Genomic DNA, 27470 nt, shown 5'->3' with positions numbered 1-27470 from the left:
AGTGTACTTTTAATTAAAATTATTCTTACTAATGCTGCAAGCAGTTTGTTTAATGAGCTTTAGTCATTTAAAATAACTTAATTTTAAAACTTGTATCAGAGTTGTATATAATTGATGATTATAAGTAATTCCTTTCCTTGGTTATCCCAAATTGTAGTGAGATAAATAAACCAAGGTAATAATTTTAAACTCTATTTCCCCCGGGATCTATGGTGATTGCATATTAGTATTGGGATTAAAGGCAAAAATGCTGCATTTTGAATATATATCGATTATATATATATATATATATATATACACACACACACACACACTGCCTTGTCAGAGTCTTTGAAAAATGTGGCAAGTATGATCAGTTTAATTTCTCAGATTTGAAGGTTCCTTGGTGAAAGTGTTTTGTTTTGGAGGCTTGGGATATGGTAAGAAAGTTTCTCTACTCCGCTTTTATTGTTGAGCTGTGTGAAAATCATCAAAAGAGAGATAGAAGTGTTTTAAACTTGAAAAAATTAATATCTGTAGTGTGCAGGGACATTACCCAGAGACTTTTGCTAAGAACTCATGATAAATAATATAAAACTTTTCTCATTAACCATCCTCTCCCTCTCAACAAAGACTCAGAAATACCAGTATACATATAAGAAAGAGACCCTCATTTTGCTGCTGAAAGCCAATTTTTGGCCTCACTTTTAGTTGCTAAGAAATTCTTTTAAAAAATTTGGATACAATATTGCTAGCATTCTTATCTTGTTTCAGCCCTATTACTGAATAGAGAGGCCTGTCAAGCCTGGAGCTACGAAGTGTATACTGGACACAAGTATTTTTTTTTTTTTTTTGACCTTTATATAACAACATGATCTGATAGCTTTATGCTTTATAATCTAGCAGTAACTCACAAGATCATGAGTAGAGCACGTACTCTCTACCTCCCCTGTCATCAAATATTACATTGAATGACAGGTAAGATATATGAAAAAAAAATCATATTGTTCCTAGAAATACAGGAATATATGATTTGAGGAATGCCAGGAACATATGAAATTGATTTGATAGCTGACTAAGAACAGAGAAAATCAGTCCAAACCTATAAAAAGAGGAAGCTATTGCAATGGTAAGCCAATTTTCACCCAGGAAAATTTCAGATAAATTATGAACTCACCTTAAACAAATATAAGAAACGTGGAATTTATGGTTAGTGATAAGGATTAAATCTAGAAGAAATGGACAACTGGAGCCGCTTCTCTCCCCTGTATATCCCAAGAGGCTATTAGTAGAAGTGTTTGTCCCCAGTACAAAGCCCTGAGAAATGCTTTGCAAGCAAAGTGAGCCATTTATAGAGGGCTTCTGTCATGAATATGTCTCGACTGAAGAGCAGGAGTTGGCCTACTTTTTCTGGGCAGAATCAGATAGTAATTATTTTTGTCTTTGTAGGCCACATAGTGTCTTCTGCATGCATGCATCTCTATTGTGGTGGTTGCAAAGAAGCAATTGGTAATTTGTAAGTGAATAGGTATAGCTGGGTTCTAATAAAATGGTATTTGCGTAAACAGGTGGTGGGCCAAATTTGGTTCATGGCCTATAGTTTACCACCTTTGCTTTAGAGAAAGAAGCAGAACAAATCCTGAAGTAACTGAAAATCCCCACAATGAGAGATGGAGGTAAGAGAAAAAAGGATTTGTCACCCATACATGCCATTTGATTTCAATATGATCCATTAACATGAGAGTTGGTTCTTTGGACAGACCAATAATGCCGAGAAATTTTTGCAGTTCGGAGAAGAAATAAAAAAAAATACAATAAAGGGATAGGGAAAAAACATCCCTATAAGTAAGAGATTTTAAAATGACTATGTAAGTATGTGGGTTTTTTTTTTTTTTTTTTTTTTTTTTTTTTTTGCTAATTAAGTCAAAATCTAAAATAAATGGATGTTTTTCTATGAATACTTTTTCTAGAATTGAATCAAAATAATTTAGAAAACTCAAGCAGATCATTGACAATGGAAGAATTGAAATGGTAGTCATGGTAGTCAAAGATGGGCACTCCTTCCTAAAAAGGACCCTTTTTCAGTGATTTTATCATGGGAAAGATAAACACCATGTTACGTCAACTGTTCTGGAATGTAAACAGAGATGTAAGGATTTTCCACTCCTTCTATAAAGTTCTAATATACTTAATACAAAAACCACACAATGATAAAATACAAAGGAAAGTTCTTTCAGCAAATCTCCTAAGTTAGCATATCTTCTTTTTTGTGTGGATTTTTTACTTAATATTGGGAGACAGTCCTTATGGGTCTTACATTTGTATACATCTTATGAACAGAGGTAATGACTGCCTTTTGTTCCAGATATATTTTTATAGTGAACATTCTTGAAAATAGAGACAGTATCTCTCTCCAGAGCAAAGGGCATTTTGACTTGTTATTTCGTATAATAAAAATAATATCTCTTCCTGGGGCAAATGTCAGATATGCTGTCTTTTATAAAAGATTTGCACTCCCTAAATCCAGAACGTTTCTCTTGTAACACAGCTCACTGCATGTGCTAGCCCTCTTTGAATATCCTTTGAAAATTTGTACTCAGAGATAGTGCAAATGCTAATGTTCTACTATTACTCGTGATATTGCTGTAATAAACTGTCCTTTATCTCTGACCCAGGAGTCTCATGCCTTCTGCCAGCATCCATGACTTGTTAGCCTGCAAGTAGGATAAAATTTCAGACCCTTCACATTTTTCAATGAACATATTTTTGAGATTCATGTCTGTTGTTGCATGTATTTGCTGTTCATTATTTCTTATCGCTTACTAATATTACATTGTATACATGTACCACAATTTTTCTACCCATCCTGTTACTTGATGTTTGGGTTTCCAGTTTGAGGTTATTGTTTCTAAGGCTGCTTTAAACATTATTGGATAAAGTCTTTTTGTGAACATACATTTTCATATCTCCTGGGTAGAAACCTAAAAGTGAAATTGCTGGATCACAGAGAAAGTATACATTTAACCATTTAAGAAACAGCCAAACAGTTCTCTATTGTTATACTCCTATGAACAATGTAACAGAATTTCAGCTCCTTTACATATTTGCCCATATTCATATTGTCAGTCTTTATAATTGCAACCATTCCAGTGGGTATAAAATAGTATATCATTGTGATTTTAATTGGCATTTTTCTAATGTCTAAAGATGTTGAGCAACTTCTCATGGGGCAGTTAGCATTCGTACATCCTCTATTGTGAAGCGTCTATTAAGATCTTTTGATCTTTTGCTCCTTGTTCAAGTAATTGGATGATTTGCCTGATATATTTTTAAGACAGGGTCTCACTCTGTCAACCAGGCTGGAGTGCAGTGGCATAGTCTGCAGCCTCAAACTCCTGGGCTCAAACGATTCTCCTGCCTTAGCCTCTTTTGTAGCTAGGACTAGAGGCAAGCACCACCATATTCAGTTAAACATTTTAAAAATTCTTTTTGCAGGTCTTGCTATGTTTCCCAGGCTCTCTAGAGCTCCTGACCTCAAGTGATCCTCCTGCCTCAGCCTCCCAAAGTGTTGGAATTAAAGGTGTGAGCCACTGTGCCTGGTCTTTTTAAATTGTTGATTGTAGGATTTCTTTATTTATTTGGGATACAAGTTTTCTGTTACAAAATGGACTAATTTTCTTAATGGCATATTTTATCAGAAAGGTATAATTTTGATGCAGTGTAGTGTATCAAATTTTTTTTTTCATGGCTAGTGCTTTTTGTGTCTTTTTAAACATTTTTTTTTCTTTCTGTGTGGTGTGTGTGTGTGTGGGTGGGGGGAAGGGGAGAGAGAGAGAGAGAGACAGAGAGAGAGACAGAGAGATATGTTACTGCTTGTCCAAAAGTCATGAAAATATACTTCTGTTTCTTTCAAGGTGCTTCATGGTTCTGGGTTTTTCCCATTAGGTCTACAATCCTTACCTCTTTCCTTTTTCTATTGAGTTAATGTGACACCTTGGTCAACAGTCAACTGACTATATATTTATGTGGGTCTATTTTCAGATTCTCTTGTTCCATTGATCTGTTTTTCTGCCTTCATGCCGAACCCACCTTTCTTAATTACCATAGCTTTATAGTAATCCTTAAAGTCATTTTATATATATCCTTCAACGTTGTTCATTATTTTCCCCAAGATTGTTTTGACTGTTTGAGGTTCTTTTCTATATAAATTTTACAATCACATTGTTTATTTTTACAAATCAAATTAATTTTTAGCCTAATTAAATTGTGACTGCGGCAGCCTCTAAATATAAATTTTGGAAGAATGAACATCTCAATAATTATGGTTCTTGTAACCCAAGAACATGGTATATCTCTTTATATAAGTTTTTTCTACCTTCTCTCAACAATGTTTTCTGTAGTTTTCAATGTAGAAGTCTTGCACATTTCTCATTAGATTTATTTTTAGGTAGCTGATATGTTTTTTATTCTATTTTACATACTAATTTTTAAATTTTATTTCCCAGTGTTTTTGGCTGGTATATAGAAATTTATTGATTTTTAAATATTCACCTTATATCTTGGGGCTTTGCTAAATTTACTTACTACATTTAGTAGTTTTTAAATATATATATATATATATACTCTACAGGCCTTCCTATGTACAGAAATACATCATCTATAAGTAATGACAGTTTTCTTCTCTTCCATTCTTTTTCCTTTTGTTTTTTATTTCCTTTTTTGAGTTATTGAATTGACTGGGCCTCCAGCACAATGTTAAATAGAGGTAGTGAGACATCCTTGTCCATTTACATTCTTTGGGAAGAATAATGTTTCTCCAGTAAATATGATGTTAATTGAATGTTTCTTGGAGATGCCCCTTATCAGATAGAGGAAAGTCCTTTCCATTACCACATGCAGAGAGTTTGCATCTTAAATCAGCATTGAGCTTTCTCAAATCTCACGAGATGACCATGCCATTCTGTTATTGTGGTGAATTTTTGAAAGTGAAGCCAACTTTGCGTTCCTGAATAATAAACACTTGGTTATGAATTATCCTTTAAGTGTGTAGGGGTGTGTGTGTGTGTGTGTGTGTGTGTGTGTGTGTATCTTTGGCTGGATTCTATTTGCTATTATTAACAAATTCTACATTTATGTTTATCAGGGACATTTGTCTGTAATTTTCTTTTACTATGATATCTTTGCCAGATTTTGAAATCAGGGTATACTCTTAGAAGGAGTTGGAAAGTGATCCATTTATGTCTGTTTTGTGAAAGAGTTTATGATAGACATCACTTGTGATGCATCTGGGCCTGAAGTTTTCTTTGTAGAACATTTTTTACTATAAATTGATTTCTTTTATACATATGCAGCTGTTTAGTTTTTTTGGGGGCTTCTTCTTTTCTTGTGTCAGTTTTGGAAGTTTGTATTTTTCAAGATATTTGCCCATTTTAAGTAATTCAGCATGTGGCAAATTACAGACCTCTGGCCAAATCTGGCCCAGTGTCTATTGTCTGTGGCTATTTTCACATCACGATGGCAGAGTGGAGTGGCTGTGACAGAGACTGCATGGCCTACAAATCCAAAAAGATTTACTATCTGGTCCTTTACAGAAAAGGGGCCACTCTTGGTCTATACTTTTCAATTTATTGATGTAAGTTGGTCATGCTATTTCAGTATTATCCTCAGAACATCTGGAAGGTCTGCCCAGATGTCCTACTTTCATTTCTGGGATTGGTAATTTTTTTCTCCTTTTTTTCTTGATTGAGTTTTCTAGCTGTTTATCAATTTTATTTCTGTTTTCAAAGAACTAACCTTTGACGTTATTGGTTTTCTCTATAGTTTGTTTTATATTTCACTTATTTCTGCCCTTATTTTGATTATTTCCTTTCTTCTTCTTTGAGCTTAATTTGTTCCTTTTTTTCAAGTTTCTTAAGGTGGGTGCTTATTGACTTTATACCTTTTTCTTTTGTAATATAAGCATTTAAAGGAACTTTTAAAACTTGAAAAATATCTACCAGAAACCTGCAGAGAAAATCATACTTAATGGTGAAACATTAGAGTCATTTCCATTAGTGTCAAGAACGAGGTAATTAAGCTCACTATCTCTGACATTCATTGCTCAATTTTGCACTAGTGGTTTTAGCAGTAGTATTAAAGGAGAAGTAGCAAGTGAGCATTGGAAACGAGGACAACAAACTGAAATTCAACAATCCATGTTCTGATAGTTGTAAGAGTATGGGACTTGGTCTCCTTGTCATTTCCTTTGCTCTGGCTGGTGGAAATGAAAATTCATTGTTTCTGATATTGCTGAAGGTGAAACTGGTAGGTTTCAAGATTAGAGGTCCTTGTTGCTGTTATGAAACAAGAAGAACTTCAGTATTATGTCCTGTTAGAAAGGGATTGAGAGTTCTGGTAACTGATCCCCAAGGTGCTATACTAGTTATATTGTAATGTTCACTTTGATCTGCTAAGCTGAGGACTTCTAGCTCCAGACTACTTTACTATTTTTAAGAGACTGGGTCTCACTCTATTGTCCAGGCTACAGTGCAGTGACATGATCATAGCTCACTGCAGTCTCAAACTACTGGACTCAAACAGTCCTCCTGCCTCAGTCTCCCAAGTAGCTAGGACTACAGAGGCCTGACACCATGTCTGGCTAATTTTTAAATTTTTTGTACAGATGGGGTCTTGCTGTGTTGCCTAGGCTGGTCTCAAACTCCTGGCCTCAAGGAATCCTTGCTCCTTGGCCTCCAGAACACAAGGGTTACAGGCATGAGCCACCAAATCTGATGTCCAGATCTCAACTTTTCTGCAGAATGGCCTCTTCCAGCTTCTTTGCTACCATGGCTTGGGTGTCCCCATATTGGGAGATATGCCATGGCTGATGCTGGCAAAACTGCAATGCTTCTGCTGCAAGGAAGATTTTTTTTTTTCTTTGTTGCCTGATTTAAACCTATATTATTTAGGGATACACTCTTTAAATTCACAGTATGGCCTCCTTCTACCATGATGCCATAGGAGCCAGGATGGAAAAAAATGGGGGACCAGCCACCACTATGTATCAGGAATCACTGCTTCTCTCTGACCTTGAGTCTGTTACTTTCTAGGTCTGACATTGTCCTACATGGTGAACCCACCATCATTCTACCGTGCTCGCTGGCCCTCTTTGGGAACACTGTAGTCCCTTAGATATGTGTATCCTATAAACCCCAATGGTGGTCAAGATCGTGCCTTTTCCTTTTTCTTTTTTTCATGGTATGTGACATAGAAGGTGTAAGATCTTGTCTTTTTGTTAGGAAGCATTTCTATGTTTATATAAATAAGAGAATTCATAGGTGGGGTATACTGAGTTATCTCTTGCTCCTCACCTTAATCATTGGAGGCCAGCACTTGCCTGGTCTGATGCCCTGTTATCCACATAAGAAGGTTTTGTATTTGTAAAATAAACAGTAAGATCTTAGAATTGTGTACTAGCCCCTGGCTCCACCATTTATAACTGTGTGATCTCCGGCAGATTATCTCATATTCTCACATGTAAAACTGGAATACTAATCTTACCTACTTCATAAAGTTGTGATGATTAAATTAGAAAACACACAGTACACATGTACACATACAACGCCTGTCAGTCAGTGTTTTATTATCTGCTGACATCATCAGAGAGGAACTAGAGCAATGGCCATCAGGCTGATGTCCCTCCCCCGATACTATCCTCCAGGTAAGAGGCAAGGGTGACCTCCACTGTCCAGAGCATTTTTCCACCTCTGCTCTGGGTCCCTTCTGCTCTGCCGTCGCTCAAGGCTGCCCTGACTTTGTTTCCTCGCGTTTCTTCAGTTTCTCCTTCTTGCTCATTCCCATCAGTAATTAACATGCCCAACTCCCTCATTACTCAAAATAACTAAAAATTATTCATTCATGCCACATCTTTTATTTCCTGCCTTATCTCTGTAACCTTTTTTATAATCAAGCTTGCTGACCTAATGTCTATACTTGCTCTTTCCTTTTTCTCATCACCACAACCTATTTCTACCACTTGATTGAGTCTATTTCTATTTTCTTCAACTTAGAAAATACTTCTTACTTCTTCACATTACTCTCTTCCTTTATATTCATGTTTTTTTGAATTCTAGTTTTCTAACTGGAAAACTTGGGCTGCTCTTTACTTCACCTGGCTGGTCTTCCTCCTGCTCCTTAAATATTCCTGTTCCTTATGGCTGTATTCTGTTTTGGTTTGTGTGTGTGTGTGGGAGGGGGGGTTGTTTTGTTTCGTTTTGTTTTTGACGGAGTTTCATTCCATCGCCCAGGCTGGAATGAGGTGGTGCAATCTTGGCTCACTGCAACCTCTGCCTCCCAGGTTCAAGCAATTCTCCTGCCTCAGCCTCCCAAGTACCTGGAATTACAGGCGTGATCATGCCTAGCTAATTTTTGTATTTTTAGTAGAGATGGGGCTTCACCATCTTGGCCAGACTGGTCTTGAACTCCTGATCTCAGGTGATCCACCCACCCTGGTCTCCCAGAGTGCTGGGATTACGATGTGATCCACTGTGCCTGACCTGTTTTTGTGTTTTGTTTTGTTTTGTTTTGTTTTGTTTGAGACAGGGTCTCGCTCTGTCGTCCAGGCTGGAGTGCAGTGGTGTGATCTTGGCTCACTGCAACCTCTGCCTCAAACAATTCTTGTGCCTCAGCCTCCCAAGTAACTGGAGTTACAAGTGTGCACCACCATGCCCAGCTAATTTTTTGTATTTTTAGTAGATACAGAGTTTTGCCATGTTGACCATGCTGGCCTGATCAAGAGATGGATCACTGTAGTGATCCTGCATCTCTCTGCTGAAGCACAGCCAGAAACAGATAGGGATTTTTCACTGAAGTCTCACAGGCACACCCAACCTAAAAGATCCAGTGTACATTTGCTCTTCTCATACTTGCCTCCCAATGTGCCCCGCTGCGGGAAAAACAATAACAACAACAACAACAACAAAAAACAAAAAAAAAAAACCAACATTCTTCACTAGTTGCTCACACTAGAAGCCCGCTTGACTCTTCTTTTGCTCAACAGCCAATCAACCACCAAATCTCTTTAACTGTCCCGAAGATCCCTATTCTCACTGCCTTCTCCAGCTGCTTTGATAATATCCTAGACCAAGCCACTCTCTTCTCTCATCTAAATGGCTGTAGCATCCTCCTCTCAGGTCTTTTTTCTTCCAGTCTTACTTTCCTCCAATTCATTGTTTACAGCATAGCCTGAGAGATCATTTAATAACACAAATCTCATGATCACCCTGCCTTCTAGACCTTTCAGCACCATCTCATTGTCCTAACTGAGCTGAGTAAGCCCTGCACACTTGGGCACTTGCTTTCCTCTGCAGCATCTTTAAACACCTGTCCTTCCTCTGCCTCCCACTCCTGCCATGGGTGACCTCTTTCAGTTCTTCCACAGAGCCACCTGTCCATTCAGGGCCTTTCTGCAGGCTGCTCCCGGTGGCTTAACGACTGCCTCCCTGTTGGCCAACCCCTAAATTCTTCTCAACCTAAATCCTGCTCATTCTTTAGGTCTTAGTATACATTCCTCTAAAGTGCCTTTCTAAGCCCTAGATCAGGCAAGCCCTATTTCTGTGTGCTGTCAGAGTACTTTCTACTTGCCCTGGCAAAACAATTTTAATTATTTATCTGCATTCCTTGTTGTCCTGTAAGGTCTGGAAACAAGAACCACATTTGTCATCTTGTATGAATGAGAGAACAAAAAACTGTTGTTCTGGTGTGTATTGTTGCTATTGTTCATTCGTTCATTTCTTCCTTCATCAATTCATACAGCGAGTGTTGACTTGGACACATTCTTTATGCTGGCTGCTATGCTAAGCATGAGAACACAGCCCGGAATAAGATAGATATGGGCCTTGCTCCTTTAGCGCTTAGGGTGGAGGAGACAGACAAAGAAATACATGATTGGTAGGATGCTCATAAGTTCCATAAAGATAATAAAATAGAAGCATTTAGAATAAATAGGGGGTAATAGTAAATAGAATGGCCAGGGAAGGCCAATTTGAGGAGGTAAATTTGAACTACAACTTTGAATAATGAGAGGAAGCCAATCATACAAGGATTGGAGGGAAGATGACTCCAGGCACATGAAATGGTTGCTGTGGCGTTAAAGCAGCTGTGATAGGAGAACAAAGGGAAGGCCAGCATGGTTACTGAAGTGAGATAGGAAAGGAGTGGTGTGAGGTCATGGAAGACTTTGTACTCCAGGAACAAAAGTTTGGATTTTACTCTAAGTTGGGCTTATTTCTAGTTCAAGATATATGCTGTACTTGCACTCTAATGAAGCCAAGATGTACCAGGAAAACAGCCACTTGAGTTTCAAAGGAACGTAGGTAGACTTGAGCCAGACATCCTTGATCCGGTAGAAAATCATGTAACACTATTGCAATCAGTGGCAAGAATATGTACTGATTACACGATAGGGTATATTTTCTTAAAGTTGCTAAGGAATGTTTTATATGTCACATACCATGAACTTATATGCAAGTACAGTACTGACCATGATGATTGCTACCTGTTGCCACTGCCCAAATACTACAGACATTTTTTAACTACATTACATAACTATGGGTGCAGAATTTTATTACTTACTAAAGAGTATCATCAGAGAAGGTTTAATCTTGATATACAGTATAAGATCCCCAACATATGATGCTGTGCAGATTATGTTGACAAGCTGTGTTTTTAATCATCTTCCATTTGACTGCACTTCTGTGAAAAATGAATCAATAATGCAGAAATCACAGGTTGTTGGGAGGCTCAGATAAGACAATGCATGTGAATGCACTTAAAATTATAAATGTTCTTATAAGGTATACGATATTATTACTGTTGTTGCAATCACCCTTTTTTTTTTTTAACCAAATACTGATAGTGGTATAAGATTGGATACTACAAAGACCGGATATCTTGACCCAGGTGAGAAAATATCCAAGGCCTAAATAACTCTTTTCTCACTAAAGTATATATTAATTTTCCTTAGAAACTTGTGTAGGCATGGGTTGTTATTGTACATTAATTCATCTTTTCAGCAGATACACATTGAGCACCCACACTCTGACAGTTCTTCAGTGGCTCTGGGATAAGGCACCGAATAAGATAGATGCTGTCCTTGACTTTATGGAACATAAAATCTAGGGGATGATGAGCAGTGAACATATTAGACATAAAACAATAATCACATCTGCTTTTTAAACATTTAACTACTTTTTAAAGATGCAGTTTATTAAAATTCAGGTGTATCTCATTTTACTGTGATTTGCTTTACTGTGCTTTGCAGATACTGCTTTATTTTTGTAAGATTTGTGGCAACCCCCTCTATGCTGGGCATTGACATTATCATTCAAACAACATGAACTTGCTTTGTGTCTTTGCATCACATTTTAGTAATTCTTGGAATATTTAAATTTTTTATTGTTGTATCTATCATAGTGATCTGTGATCAGTAATCTTTTTTATTTTTTGAGACAGAATCTCACTCTGTCACCCAGGCTGGAGTGCAGTAGTGTGATGTCAGCTCACTGCAGACTAGACCGCCCAGATACAAGTGATTCTCCTGCCTCAGCCTCCCGTGTAGCTGGGATTACAGGTACACATCACTATGCCTGGCTGATATTTTTGTATTTTTAGTAAAGATGGGGTTTCACCCCATTGGCCAGGCTGGTCTTGAACTCCTGACCTCAAGTGATCCACCTACCTCAGCCTCCCAAAGTGCTGGGATTACAGGCGTGAGCCATCACGGCCGGCCTGTGATCAGTGCTCTTTTATGTCACTCTCGTAGTAGGTTAAGGCACATCATTACCAACAATATCTTTTGACTTTTTTTTATTATAGCCACTGTAGTAGGTGTGAGGTGATAGCTCATTGTGGTTTTGATTTCTCTAATGATTAGTTATTTTGAGCATCTTTTCATATACTAGTTAGCCATTTGTATGTTTTCTTTGGGAAAATGGCTATTCTGGTCCTTTGCCCATTGCTAATCAGGCTATTTGTTGCCATTGAGTTGTATGAGTTCCTTATATATTTCAGATATTAACCCCTTATCAGATATATTGTTTGTAAATATTTTCTTCCATTCTATAGGCTACCTTTTCATTTTGTTGATTTTTTCTGTTGATGTACAGAAACTTTTTAGTTTGATATAGTTCACTTGTTTTTTATTTTTTTATTTTGTTGTCTATACTTTTGGTGTCAAGTCCAAAAAACCATTGTCAAGACCAAAGTCATGAAGCTTTTCCCACATTTTTTAATGAGTTTTACAGTTTCAGGTCTTATCTTTAAGTCATAGATCCATTTTGAGTTGTTTTTGTGTGTGTGTGTATAGTATAAGGGTCCAATTTCATTCTTTTGCATGTGATGTCCAGTTTTTTCCAACACCATTTATGTAAGAGCCTTCTTTCTTCACTGTTTTTGGTTCCTATGCTAACAATTAGTTGAAAATTTTATTTTTTAACTCTCTATTCTGTTCCATTGGTCTTTGTGCCTTTTTGTATGCCAGTACCACACTGTTTTGATTACTATAGCTTTGTAATATAATTTGAAATCAGGAGATGTGCTGCCTCCAGCTTTGTTTTTCCTGCTTAAGATTGCTTTGGCTATTCGGGGTCCTTGGTGATTCCATACAAATTTTAAGATTGTTTTTTCTAAAACTGCAAAAAAAAAAAAAAATGCCATTGAAATCTTGATGCAGTTGCATTAAGTCTACAGAGAATTCTGGGCAGTACAGAGATTTTAACAAACATAAATTCCTCTAACCCAAGGGCATGGGATCATTCCATTTATTTTTGTTTTTAATTTTTTTCCTTTGAGTTTTGTAGTTTTCAGTGTACAGATCTTTGACCTCCTTGGTGGTCGGTAGGAAGTAGTATAGCCATTATGGAAAACATTATGAACATTCCTCAAAATATTAAAAATAGAACTACCATATGATCCAAAAATCTCACTTCTGGATATATAGGTAAAGGAAATAAAATCACTATTTTGACAAGATATGTGCACTCCCATGTTCATTGCAGCTTTATTCACAATCACCAAGATGTGGAAAAAAACCCAAATATTCATTGATAGATGGATAAAGAAAATGTGTAGACACTCATGCAAGCACCCATGCACACACACACTGAGGAATATGATTTAGCCTTTACAAAGAAGGAATCCCACCATTTGTGACAACCTGGATGAATCTGAAGGGTGTTATTCTATGTAAAACAAGCTAAACACAGACAGACAAATACTGCATGATCTCACTTATAAGTGGATTTTTTAAAAAAGTCTAACACATAGTAACAGTAGAATGGTGGTTATCAGAGGATGCGGGGGAGGAAAACAGAAGATATTGGTCAAAGTGTACAAACTTGCAGTTATAGCATGAATAAGTTCTAGAGACCTAATGTAGCATATGGCAACTATAGTTAATAATAATGGATATGTCGATTAGCTTCCTTGGCGTAATAGTTTCACAATATATACATATATCAAAATATCACATTGTATATCTTAAATTTATACAATTTTTATTTTTCAATCATACCTCAATAAAGCCAGAGGGTGGGGGAAATAGGACAAATGCTTATAAAGCTGTCGTGTATCCTGAGTGTCTAGGGGATTTATAATAATATTTTTATTTCTTTAAGCCAGCTTTCCTTTGTGTTTGACTTTGAGTCTGTCCTGAATGCTTCTTGCACAGCTACAGTTTCTCAGACCTGAGGGGATGGGTAGGTCTTGTGGAGGCTGGAGAGGGTCTATGTGATGAATCTGAAGTCAGACTGTTGGAATTTGAATTTCCCCTCCCTGGATTGGCAAATGTGGTTAATAGGCCTTTGACTCAATTTTCTCATCTGCAAAGTTCAGATAACAGATTGTCTTAAGATTAAGTGCAATGAGATCAGCAACGTGCTTAGTCAGTGCCTGGAACACTTCTGTGTTCTCATTTCATGGAAATTGTGCATGTTACGGTTGTCTCTTCCTGCCTTTCTTCTCCCTTCTTATTCCAGATGTATGACTTTCTCCGGCTTCCAGCTGCACAGCAATCTCAGGGAAGTGTGCAGGCTTTTGCATTTTCCGGGGCGTGATAGTAGTACAATAGCGAACCTGTATTTGACCGTAGGCTACAAAGGGTTGAGTCTCTGGTGATCTGTCATATTCACTTACCACCAGCTTTCTCAGGTGCTAGCAGTTCGTCATTGACTGTCCTTTTGCAGAGCTGAAGAGAAAAGGGGATGGTATTGTTTCACAGTATGATACCTGGAATAAGGCAGAAATACTGGTTTTGTAAATAAGGCTTGAGTAAGGCAGAAATCTTTTTGTGTAAATAACCATACTAACAAAATGACCACCTAAGACAGAATCTTTCAAACCTCTTTGACCACAATTCACCATAAGAAATATTTTCTATCAGATCCAAGTTCACATGTTTATGTAGGTAGTCAAAGCAGAAACAAAACAGCATGAAACAATACATTCTCTTACTACCTGTAATGCTGTATTTTCTATTCCAGTCACTTCAATGAATTGTCATTCGTGGCATTCCATTTTATTCCTTTCCATTCTATGAAAAAAAGACCAGCAGTTTGAAAAATACTTATCTACGAGTACAACGGACCTAAACAAGAATAGGGATGTAAATACGAGTAAAGGAGGACATTCTTCAGCTCTACATTTTAAATATTTTTTCAGTAATCATCACTATCTTGTATTTTTAAAAACCAAAGCAAACACAAATTGTTAGGTGAATGCTTCTCTAAAGAAAAATAGAACTTGTCATTTAGCTCTTACTATGCTTTTTTAGTCTAATTTGGCCTTTTAAGATTTGTGGTCATTTCCGTTTTAACAATGTTATGGACCAGATTATCATTAGGGTAGAGGGTCAGTTCGGTGCAGCCAGGAAACCCTGTGTCTGCCCCGGCTTTGTCATTACTCACAGGTTCTCTTGTCCTTCATCTGTGTGAGGGGATAATAATATTGTCATTCCTATACCAAGGTTCTTTGAGGACCAGGTGGGGTAACACATTTGAAATTGTTTTGTGGCCAGGCGTGGTGGCTCATGCCTGTAATCCCAGCATTATGAGAGGCCGAGGTAGGCAGATCACTTGAGATCAAGAGTTTTGAGACAAGCCTGGCCAAAATGGTGAAATCCTGTCCCTACCAAAAATATAAAAATTGGCTGGGTGTGGTGGCGGGCACCTGCAATCCCATCTACTAGGGAAGCTGAGGCAGGAGAATTGCTTGAACCCAGGATGCAGAGGTTGCAGTGAGCTGAGATCGCGCCACTGCACTCCAGCCTGGGTGAGAGTGAGACTCCATCTCAAAAAAGAAAAAAAGAAAGGAAGAAATTGTTTTGCAAACTAAATCAGTCTTTACAAATGTGAAGAATTTGGGGCTCTTAAATTTTATATTTGTAACCCTTCCCTCCTTTTTAAAAAATGATTCCTTCTAGATTTCTCAGCTGAATACACTGATTACACTTTTGCTGGGAGAACTTCCACCTGGAGACAGACAGAAGATCATGACAATTTGTACCATAGATGTCCATGCCAGAGACGTGGTGGCAAAACTTATTTCTCAGAAGGCAAGTTGTTTGTAGAAATTTTATGTATTCATTATTGTTTCCTGAAAGTGATGTTTATTGCCAGAGTAGTTCCAAGAAAGTCATTGTTTTTTGAAAGTTTGTATGTTTTAATTAGTCCTGAAAGGTTGTGGTTTACTTGGGTGCATTTGATTTTGGTTAGCCAATATATTATCCTGATGAGACTTATTCCAAGTGATATCCCAAAAGGTTTTGCCAAGTTAGGAACATCAGATCATCAAAAAAATTTTATCACAATGGAAGAACCATGAGAAATCACTGTGTTCATCTCTCTGTGTGTGACCATCTTGGTCATTGGCCTGTGAGCCTCACCTCTGTGATTTACACAGCCAATAGCAGTAAGATTATGTGTATGTAATTTAAACCATGTCTGTGTGCCTTTGATACATTTCCCCTTGAAGAAAGAGGTGTTGGTCATAATTCTAGGTTGTCACTTGGGTAATCCTTTGTCTCTTCCTTGAACAACTAGATTATTGTCTTGTAAGAAGTTATTTTCTAATTCTTTTAGTATACTAATAACCTTTCTTTTACATATCTTTAAAATGTCTGTGTGTCTTTAAGTGTTGGCAGTGTTTAACGTGAAAGGAGAATTTTGTCATCCTTCTTTCCAAAATATATTCCTATTTACAAAAGTCAGGAATATGCTTGTCTACTGGGTTACGCTTGTTTGGTAGTACTAAAACAAGGCAATTCCTTTCACAATTCGAATGCCTGTATGTATTGTGAAATGTTTCTGTGGTTTTTCTGTTTCTTTTTCTCAATTTATTAAAAGCAAAGTGAATTTAAATTATTTGTATAAAGTGCAAGAAAATGCTTCTTCATGTAAACCATAAACATACATTAATATTCCTTGATCCAGCTTCAGGACCACTAGTGAGTGATATTCTTTAATTGCTAGTCCAAAACTTTTCCTTGCAAAACATCACTTACCATGTGTTCTCATTTTAATAATGAACTGTTGATAACTACTCCTTTAATATGGTCTTGTATCTTCTTATATATTTTATTCTGTTTTATAAGTCTGATGATTTGCAGTAAGATAAATTCTGATTTAAAATATGTCCTTTATTTTGTACTAAAAATACTTTTGTCTAATTCCCAACCATCTTATATACATGAATATGCAATGCTGAAACCTATGTAGTCATCAGACAAATTAGTATACAGTAATTTTGGTAAGTTCAACGGATTCTCAAGAAATCCAAGGGTCACATTTATCTTGAAAGAGACAGGGATTTTTAACTGGAAGATGAATAGTTAGGATTGAGTAGATGGGAAAGAATAGCAGTGAAAAATACTGTTATTTGATGTGATTAAAAATGAAGCAGAAAATCTCTGTACTAAAAGCAGATTGGTTGTAGACTGAACTTGGTTGAAAGTGTAGTTTATTTATGCCTCTGCAATGCAGAAATTATGGATTATGTATCATTTAAATATGGATAGTGTATTTTTCCATCTGACTTCAGTGATATGAGTATAAAGTTACAAAATTTATCTAATCCCCTGGGGTGATTCATAAAAGGGGGGAAAAGCATTGCTTGAAGAAATTCATATTGTTTTATATAAAAGTTTAAAATGAAGATTTATTACATGCATATTTCTTATTAAGTATTTAACCATGTATGTGCCATTATAATTTGCAATAACATGCAAGAGATTTCCTGTCTGTGATAATTTTAGAAATAAAGTGTGAAGCAGTAGAGTTGATTAGATTAATAATTTGTTGCCCCCAAACTACCAGTGTCCTGCGTGTGATGATTATACAATGCCTTTAGGTTGTCAGTCCCCAGACTTTTACATGGCTGTCTCAACTTCGTCACCGATGGGAGGATACCCAGAAACACTGCTTTGTTAATATTTGTGATGCCCAATTCCAGTACTTCTATGAATACTTAGGCAACAGTCCTCGACTGGTGATCACTCCTCTGACTGACAGGTAACAATTCTAAGTTTCCATCCAGATGGGAAAAACCAACCCAAAAAAGTCCCCTAGCTTGAGCAGAGATGTGTGAGAATAAAAAGGAAGGAATGAGAGGAAACCATGAACAAACAATGAACTATGCAAAAGTGGTATGTAAAGTAATAAATAATGTAAGGTAGTGAATGTTGACTTTAGGAAAAGGTGAAGAGAACTGAATTAGAGAAACAGAATTACAGAAGCTGCACAATGCACAAATGATGAAATCATGAGTGGATTAATATGGCTCAAGGAAACATTTTTGATTCTGCCCAGTTATCTACAACTAACATTCTGGTATCAGGATCTATCACCACCTCCCTCCATCCCCACAGGATTCCTTTATTGAAAGCGTAAAAATAACTAGGAATTGCCTGTGTTCAAATTAATATTTGAGGAATTGCATACAGTGAAAGGAAGGGAAGGGGAAGAACAAAGCATTCATTAAATGATTCAACAAGTACTTCTGAAGTACTCTGCTAAGTACTATTCCAGTGTTGAACAGACAGAGTTCCTGCTGTCACAGAGATTACTTTCTAGTAAGTGGGGATAAAGAGAAACAATGAACAAATAAATTAACTAATATAATTATTTTAGGCTGTAATATATGGTATGACAAAAATTTAAAAAAGGTCAATGTGTTTAAAATTATCTTGAAGGGAGAGCCTACTATTGTGGAGAGCTTGAGCTGGAACCTAAAAAATGAGGAACCAGTTAGTCAGGGATCCTGGGTCAGAAAGTTACAGGCAACAGCAAGGACAAAGTTTCCAAGGTGGGGAGACACGTGGCCAGTTCCAGGGATAGAAAGAAAGCCAGTGTGGCTCAAGTACTTCAAGGGGGCAAGAGGTTACTATTATTAATAGTTCATTTCCACTTGACTCCAAGTAAATACATACTTAGTCAGAATATTGCAGAGATAAGAATATGTCACATCGAGAGGAATTTCTTTGTTAGTATTCCAATCTCTGCTGACCTGTTTGATGGGAGACAGCACATTTAATCTTTGGCATTCATGAAGCAGAAATCACACCTCAAGGTCATAGCAGCAGGCCCAATTATCCACTATCACCGAAGTGTAGACAGTTTCAAATGTAAGTCTATAAAGCTGGTTTGCTATGGTAGTCCTGAGAGGCTGGTAGGATCCTCACACTACATTTGTGGTTGTTCTTGCACATATTAATCTCATAATTGCAACATTTGTGTATTGTATAGTTTCTATAATTGTATCTAATTCAGTTCTAACTTGTCTCTGATTAAAAGTCAGCATTCACTGTCCTCATTAGTTAATTTATGCACTGCTCTCAGTGAGAGGGATTAAAATTGGAGCTTGACAGTGTTACTTGAGAATAGTCAAAACTGCAAATGTGAAGAGTCTACTGTATGCATCCCATTGTCAATAGAGAAGGAGGAAAGGGAGGCCCAGGGTATGGGAGAAAAAGGGAAGAGGCATTTTAAAGTTTATCGTTATGTGAGGCCTGATAGTTTGTTAACTTCAAAATTAGAAGAATCACTATGTGGGTTTTTTGGGAGCTAAAAGGAAGATGAATGTTCCTTTTAATAGTGTGAATTGCATTGGATAAAATGATTCCATTTCCATTTCATTCTTTGAATTATTTACTAACTGTTTACATTGACAAAATGATGCCCTTCAAATTCTTCCATTATATTTCATTTGATGCTGACCATCCCTTTGTGAGGTAGGCAGGGGAGACAGTGTCTCCTTCTTCCATATGTGGGCAGGTTCAGAGACTTAAGTCTATGTATTGGCTAGGAGGATGCCAGTTAAGCTGCTGTTAGATATTCCAAACAAAACACAATGGCTGAAGTAACACAGAAGCAGGTGTCTCACAATCCAGAGGTGAGTGGGGCAGCAGTACAGACTGGCAGGTGGTTGACATGCTAAACATGGTTTCCACATATGTTTTAGCCAGTGAAAAGGGAAAAAAGATAGTCCAGGTCAAATATCTCCAAGGACGTGTTCTAGGAATGGCACTAATCATTTCTGCACATATACCATTGGTTGGAGTTTGGTCACTTGGCAACTCCTGACTGGAAGGAAGACAGGAAATGTAGCCTCTAAGCACTGGCTGCCATGTGCCTACCCAAAACTTGGAACCACTGGAGAAAATTACAAGGCGAAAATCTCTACTACAAAAAGTACCCTGATTCCTAGTCTGGGAGCCTTTTCACTCATTCATTGTAAGATACACTGAAACATGCAATGGATATCAAATGCAGAAACACTTTCTGTTTTCATAATTAATTGCTTCTATTTGCATAGTACTTTCAATTTTTTAAGGCATTTACCTTTGGCCTTCTGAATATTTTCCTACAATTAACCTCATTTAATGGAGGAGAAAACTGAGGTGTGTTGATGTCAAAAGACTTATTTAATATTAGCATCTGATGATTGGCAAAGGAGACATTAGTCTCTCGTCTCCTGACCTCTGTGTGTGTATCATTTCACTAGACCTGCTGTCTGTACTAAGAGAAAAACGATTTTATGCATCGGAGGAAACCCCAGATAAAGAATACAGCCATTTGATGTCCTTGCTATGTATTTTGTCTTCTTTTATTAAATATTCTTGTTTCATGATTTTCTAAGAGCCTCTGAGTCTTTGCTGCAAAAATAAGTATTATGGTAATCTAAGTGCATGTAGCAACACATTCCAAAGGAATTTCTAAAATACATTTAAATACAATAAATTGCCCTTTTATATTTGCTTTATATATTGAAATAGGGATATATTATTTGTATGCTATGTATTTATAGACATTACATATTTCTTAATGTATTAAGTAGCAGTTTAATTCAGCCAATGTTTAATTCATTCATCATCTAAGACTTCTCTTCTACTTTTCCTTTATAAACAATAGTTTGAGATGTTGTCTGCCGTATTAATAGTACCTTTACCTAGAAATATCAGAAATTTAACAGCGGTACAAATCCAGTGTTATTGGTATTCAAATACACAGCTCTTAAGAAATGAGATCAATAAACAAAGAAATACATTCTTTTCTAGTATTTTTAGACAGCTAGCCCAAAAATAAATGTGATAGAAAATATTCTGATTCGTTATTGCCATGAACAAATGAGAAGTAAATCAGTATTTGATGCTACTGTCACATTCTAGAGCTTCGTAAACTTTTTTCCTAATGTTTTGCCTCTGATGTTTTACAAAAATCTCATATTAGACTCTGATATTTGTGTTTTCTGTTGCTTAAAGGTGTTATATTACTTTAACTCAATCACTTCATCTAACCATGAGTGGGGCTCCTGCTGGCCCCGCGGGTACCGGGAAAACAGAGACCACCAAAGACCTAGGACGTGCCCTTGGCATGATGGTTTATGTATTCAACTGTTCAGAGCAAATGGACTACAAAGTAAGTTAGTAATAATGTGTAAAACTGTATTCTATAACGTTATTCCTGATTGGGAATTATTCAGTATAACAGCGTAAAAACCCCTTCTGTTAAATTCTGAGTGCCTCACGTTATCATTTAGTCCATAGGAAATATCTATAAGGGATTGGTGCAGACAGGAGCTTGGGGCTGCTTTGATGAGTTCAACCGAATCTCTGTGGAAGTTCTGTCAGTGGTGGCAGTGCAGGTGAAAATGATTCATGATGCCATCAGAAACAGGAAAAAGAGGTGAGTGCCGTGTGGGTTGTCTCTTGTTACAAATAGAAAAGCATGGAGTCATGAAGGTAACCTCCCCTTCACTGTCTATTGCTACCTCTCCCTGTCTCATGAAGTAGATAAAGGAAGAGTCTGGTCGATTTGGGGGAATTATTTTGAATGGTCTTCCATTTTTATTAGTGGTTTCTAAGTGTTGAGTACAACCCATGTATATTACATTACTTTAATCACTTAAAAAACAAACAACTTCTAGGATTGCCCAGACACAGTGACTCATGCTTGTAATCCCAGCACTTTGGGAGTTTGAGGCGACAGGATTGTTTGAGCCCAGAAGTTCAGCACCAGTCTAGGCAGTATAGCGAGACCTGGTGTCTACAAAATAAATAAATTTTAAAAATTAGCCAGGCATGGTAGCATATGCCTGTAGTCCCAGTTATTTTTGAGGCTGAGGCAAGAGGACTGCTTGAGCCCAGGAGGTCAAGGCTGCAGTGAGCTATGTTTGTGCCACTGAGCTCCAGCCTGGGAGACAGAGCAAGACCCTTTCTCCAAAATTCCAAAAGACTTCTAAGATGCTCATTCCATTGATCAGTTCTCAGTCCTCATCTTTCTTGACCTCTGGCAGCATCTGATGCAGTTGGTCATTCTCCACTGCGTGATACACTTTCTTCACGTGGGTTGAGGACAACACCTCTCCTACGTCTCTCTCCCCTCACAGCTGCTTCATTGCTGGTTTCTTCTCATCTATAAAATGGGGGAAAGAAGAGTACCTGCCTTATAGACTACTGTGATGATTAAATGCAAAGTACCTGGACAAATGCCTACCACATAGTAAGCACCATATCTATGTTTGCTATTATGTTTTATTGTTATTTCCTGGCCAATTCATGTTAGACATCACAGGCCCTTCTTTGGATTTATTTTCTTTATATTTTCTCCCCTTGTTGATTTCAACTAGTCCCAGGGCTTTAAAAAACTCTGTCAATGCTGCTGAGTACCAGATGCCCAGGCCTCCTTTCTCCTCATCTCTGGACTGACCTAAACAACTGCCTGGAGCATCACAAGACTCTACTGGAGGTCTCCCAGGCTTCTCATATTTAATATATCCAAAATCAAAATCTTAGTCCTTCCACCAACTCCTTCTTTGCTATTTGTCTCATCCCAATAGGTTATACCTTCATGTTCTTCCAGTAACTTGGGCCAAGACCTTTCAAATTATATTTGAAATCTAAATGCTTCTCAACACAATGCCACACTCCAAAAAGCAAAACACAACTGGCACTTACCTTTGATGGCTTAATTTGAGAAATAAATTAATATAGTACGCAGCACAAATCTGGTTCTCTTTTTAACATTTTTATCAACAGGGCAATCTTATTTATCTGGCCTACCTGTGCCCCCTTAGTTTTTAGAATATTTTTCTCAGCTAGCTATCTTGTCCATAGGAACATTTTCAGTCTCCCAAGGATTATCTAGCTTCTTGGACTGTGTACCTGTTGTAGAAGTTTCCAGGTTATCAGTAGATATATTTGGATATTTCTGCCTTCTAGAAAATATCTCACTCAGCCCTTCTGCCACGTGGACCTTGGGCCCCAGTTTTACATGTTCAGGTGTCTGTTTCCTGACCTGCCCCATCTCTAAGGCCGTGATAGAGAAGCTCAGTTCTTTCTTCTTAGATCTCCAGCTATATTTTATCTAGCTTTTAGTCAAAATCTTTTTATTTGCTGTAACCCAGATGTCATTTGAGGCCATCCTTTCTTATGGAGATTTATGTAACTGATCCATGTACTGATTTCTGAACATTGCCAAGAATACTCCTTGGTAGTCTCCTCTTGTCTGAATGTCTGTGGGTCTTCTCTCTTCATCTTATTTTAGCCCATATGCAGACAGCTCTGCTCCTTCTTATTTCATGAGCTTATTAAATTCTCTTTACACATGAAGATTTAAGAGATGGGACCATGCCTCGGTTACAAAGCCTTCTAGTGCCTTGCCAGCTCTACCCTCTGGAGATCCACACCTTTGACCGTGGCTGTCTCTCCTGTGTACAGTGGGAGAGGAGACAGTTATCCTGTGGCAAGAGCCACCTCTCTGTGTGTGAGCAGCCCTGTCAGCCTGTCTACCTTTCCTAGCCTGACATTCTGGGAAATGAAGTTTTCCCCATTTTTATCTTGACTATACACTTGCTCCTAATTACCTAGTATCTAAGACACTCTTAGTCCTAAAAACTGTGGTTTCTGTCTTCTCTCTTTCATGATGCAGACCGAGCTCCTTAACTGTTTCAGCCCTTCCCTCTCAGCAATGCAAGAGATCAGCCTTATATTTTGTCTCATTTACTCTCATTGGAAAGTTTCCTTCTACCTATCTCTCAATATGGCTCCCATAGCACATTACCATTCATTGCCCTGGCCAGCAACAACCCACTTGGGTCCTCGCAAATCTTTGTGAAAACCTTTCACTATTTCTCCAGTGCAAATCTTTCACTGTTTCTCCAATGCCTTTAAGTGACAGTAATAGCATTAGTCATAGCTAACATCTCTTGAGTATTTTCCATGTTCTAGGCATTGTACTTTTACCCGTTTATATTTATAATCCCTTTAAATCCTTGCATAATCCAATAAGGTGGGTAATATGATTATTATTTTTAGTAGATGAGGGAATTGGAACATAGGATAATCAACTTGCCTAAAGTGATATGGCTGGTATCTGAATACTCACAGTCTGGCTCCAGAGCTATTGTACCTCTTAGTGATATTTAATGGATTTTTCTTGAGTCAGTGGAAGGTATGGAGGGAAAAAGGAAGAGAGAGAAGTTGAAGAAATAGACAAAATTTAAGACTGAATAGGACGTCCCTTTCTCCTCTTAGTTTGGGCATTCTCTCTCTATGCAGCATCCCATTCAAGGAATTGCAGCCCATATTGAAGGTAAAAATGACATCACCTTCCATTAAATGTTAAAATAATCAAGTCTTTATTTTTATATTCTAGGATTCTAAGGCTATGCTAAAATAAAAAAAGAATACTTCCCATTTTTATAATTCCTCTGGGAAAAGGGAGGGTATTTTTAATAAATATGCTTCAAAACATATTCAAAATATGTATGCTTATGAATTTTAAAGAAAATTACACAGAATAAACAGCTTCCTAATAATTTGCATTTTGCAGTGGTTTGCATTTGTCAATGTGCATTCATATTCAATGAACACATTTAATTTCATCAACATTCTTTTTATGGTAGATTTGTATTTCTTGGGGAAGCTATCGCACTGAAGCCATCAGTTGGAATATTTATTACTATGAACCCGGGTTATGCTGGTCGAACCGAATTACCGGAAAATCTCAAAGCTCTTTTCAGGCAAGTGTTATGCTTTGTGGCTTAGCATCTGGTGCACTCATGCCACCTAATGTTGTTGGTCTGCACTGTTAAGTGATTTGCTTTCGCTTGAAAATTCCTAAGGAAAACCCTGTGTTATTTCTTTGGGCTCCTTTTACAGATAGAACTTTCACCATGGTAAATTAACCCTTTTGAATTATAAAACCAGGACTCAAAATCAGTATTTAAAAGTTACGTGGTATATTTGCATATTTACTGTTAGCTATTTTGTAATGTATATTTTTATTATAAACATAATTTTCATAAATTATGAACTATTTGGAAAATATAGAAAAGAATAAAGAAAAAATTACATCACCATCCAGAAATAACGATTGTTATGTTTTCTAGCCTCTTTTATAATTTATATTTTGTGGGATTAAGATATTACAGTAGGCACGATTTTTCCTTAGTTCTCTTCATTTAATATTTTGGCATACATATTTTAGCGTATTATTAAAAAACCTTTAGAAATGCCTCGTTCATAAATGTCTTAACCATTCACTGTTGTCTGTCACGTAGGGTTTCTCGTTTCCTTTTTCTTATTATAATGAAGTAGCAGACTGTAAACTTCTATTCACATGAAAAATTACTCTTATTTCAGAATACATTTCTAAATGTAGAATTACTTTAAGTGAATGATTAAAATCTCTATTGATGACCTGCTTTTCAAAAGTACTCTGCCAATGCGCTTAGCAGGAGTCTATAAGAGAACACGTATTACTACATCTAGTATCAGTTATGATTCATTTATAATTTAAGTCAACTTCATTCAGGTATCATTTTTTTTGGTTCAGTTTTCCAGAAAACTCTGTATTACAATTTTACAGAATTGAAATATGGTTTATGTTTTATTAGAGAATGAGAGATCAGGTTTAGAGATAAAATTATAAAGTATATCACCATACCAGGTGATAGTAAAAACATTCAGGTATAATTTAATACAATCAAGTGTACAGTTGGTGAAAGCATAACCACAATCAAAGTACAGAATATTTTCACACCCCCAGAAATTCTCTTCTGCCTCTTTGAAGTGAGCCTGCCATACCAATGATGTACTTTCTGTGATTATAGATTAAATTTGTCATTCCTAGAGTTCATGTAAATGAAAGCAGACAATATGTACTTATTTGCATCTGGCTTCTTTGAGCATTGTGATTTTGAGATTTATCCAAGTTGTTGAGCGTATCAGTAGTTTGCCCCTCTTTCTCACTGATTAGTATTCTATTATATAGACCTACTGCAATTTGTTGATCCATTCACTAGTTGATGGACACTTGGGCTGTTTCCAGTTTGGGGCTATTATGAATAAAGCGGCTATGAACATTCATGTGCAATCTTTATATGAACATGTATTTTTATTTATTTGGGACAGATATCTGTGGCTGGAATTGCTAGTCTACATGGCAAATGTATGTTTTACTTATAAGAATCTGCCAGTCTGGTTTCCAAAGCGATTTTACAAGTTTACATCCTCACCATCAATGTATGAGAATTTCTTGTCAAAAATTGATATTGTCAGCCTTTTTTATTTTTAGCCAATCTAATAGATAGGTAGTAGTGTGTCATCATAGGTTTAGTTTGCATTTCCATGATGGCTAATGATGTTGAGCCTCTTTTACATACTTGTTGTCTATTGCTATACCATCTTTTGTGAAATGCTGTATTCTGCATACAGTTCCTTTGTTAGATACATACATTGCAAATATTTTTTCTCTCAGTTTGTGGCTTGCCTTTTCATTTTCTTGTGTCCAGCAAAGATAGAAGTTTTAAATGTGATGAAATACAATTTATCAATTTGTTTTTGTTTTTAATATCATATTCGAGAAAATGTGCTTAGCCCAAGCTTGCAAAATTTTTTAACTATGTTTTATTTTATAAGCTTTGTTGTTTTATAGTTTTCATATGGGTTTTCTCCTTTATTCAATGTGCTGAACTATATTGATTGATTTTCAAAGGCTAAACAGTCCTTCAGTGTTGCATTCCAGAGATAAACTCCATTTGGTCAGGAAGTATTTTATTAATAGGTACTGCTAGATTCAATATGACACTCTTTTGTTAAGAAATTTTTAAAAATCTATGCCATGAGGGATATTGTTCTACAGTGTACTTGTAAAATGTTTTTCTGGCTTTGGCATCAGAGTAGTGCTGACATCATGAAATAAGTTGGCAAGTGTTTTCTTCTCCATCTTCTTAAGAGTTTGTGTAGAATTGCTATTATTTAATCCTGAAGTATTTGATTGAATTAATCAGTTAGGCCATTTGGACCTAGAGATTTTTATTGGAATCTTTTTAATAATGAATTTAGTTTCTTTAATAGACATAGGGTTTTTCTGATTTTTAATTTTTTCTTGATTTGATTTTGGTAATTTAAATCTTTTAAGGAACTTATTGGTGTTATCTAGTTGAATCTATTGGCACACATTCGTTCATTGTATTAGTCCATTCTCACATTGCTATAAGTAACTACCTGCGAATGGGAAATTTATGAAGAAAAGACGTTTAATTGACTCAAAGTTCCAGAGGCTGTACAGAAAGCATGGCTAGGAGGCCTCAAGAAACTTACACTGATGGCAGAAGGCTAAGGGGAAGCAAGCATGTCTTACAAGGTGGAGCAGGAGAGAAAGAGAACATGCGTGAGGTGGGGAAGTGCCATGCACTTTCAGCCCATATATCTCATGAGAACTTACTCACCATCATGAAAACCACCATTCATGAAGCATGGGGAAAATCTGCTCCCATGATCCAATCACCTTCCACCCTCCCCCAACATTGAACTGCAATTCAACGTGCGATTTGGGTGGGGACACACGACCAAAGCATATCATTTTAATATTCCCTTATTATTATTTTTTAATTTTTACTTTTATTATACTTTAAGTTCTGGGACACATGTGCAGAATGTGCAGGTTTGTTACATAGGT

At 36.8% G+C, this 27470-nt stretch overlaps 1 protein-coding gene across 1 annotated transcript in view; it reads left to right on the top strand.

Moving 5' to 3' along the window:
* The window catches only part of DNAH11 (dynein axonemal heavy chain 11), a 372079-nt gene that overhangs the window by 121809 nt on the left and 222800 nt on the right, over positions 1 to 27470 (top strand). Inside the window, exons 31-35 of the mRNA XM_025379290.1 lie at positions 15434 to 15565; positions 17359 to 17519; positions 20768 to 20924; positions 21046 to 21191; positions 24412 to 24528. Coding sequence (XP_025235075.1) covers positions 15434 to 15565; positions 17359 to 17519; positions 20768 to 20924; positions 21046 to 21191; positions 24412 to 24528 — 713 coding nt within the window. The remainder of the gene's footprint in view (positions 1 to 15433; positions 15566 to 17358; positions 17520 to 20767; positions 20925 to 21045; positions 21192 to 24411; positions 24529 to 27470) is intronic.

This window comes from Theropithecus gelada, chromosome 3, assembly GCF_003255815.1.
Source record: "Theropithecus gelada isolate Dixy chromosome 3, Tgel_1.0, whole genome shotgun sequence".
NCBI lineage: Eukaryota > Metazoa > Chordata > Mammalia > Primates > Cercopithecidae > Theropithecus > Theropithecus gelada.
Note: the sequence above shows the minus strand (reverse complement) of the source record. Positions and strands in the feature narration are given on the sequence as shown.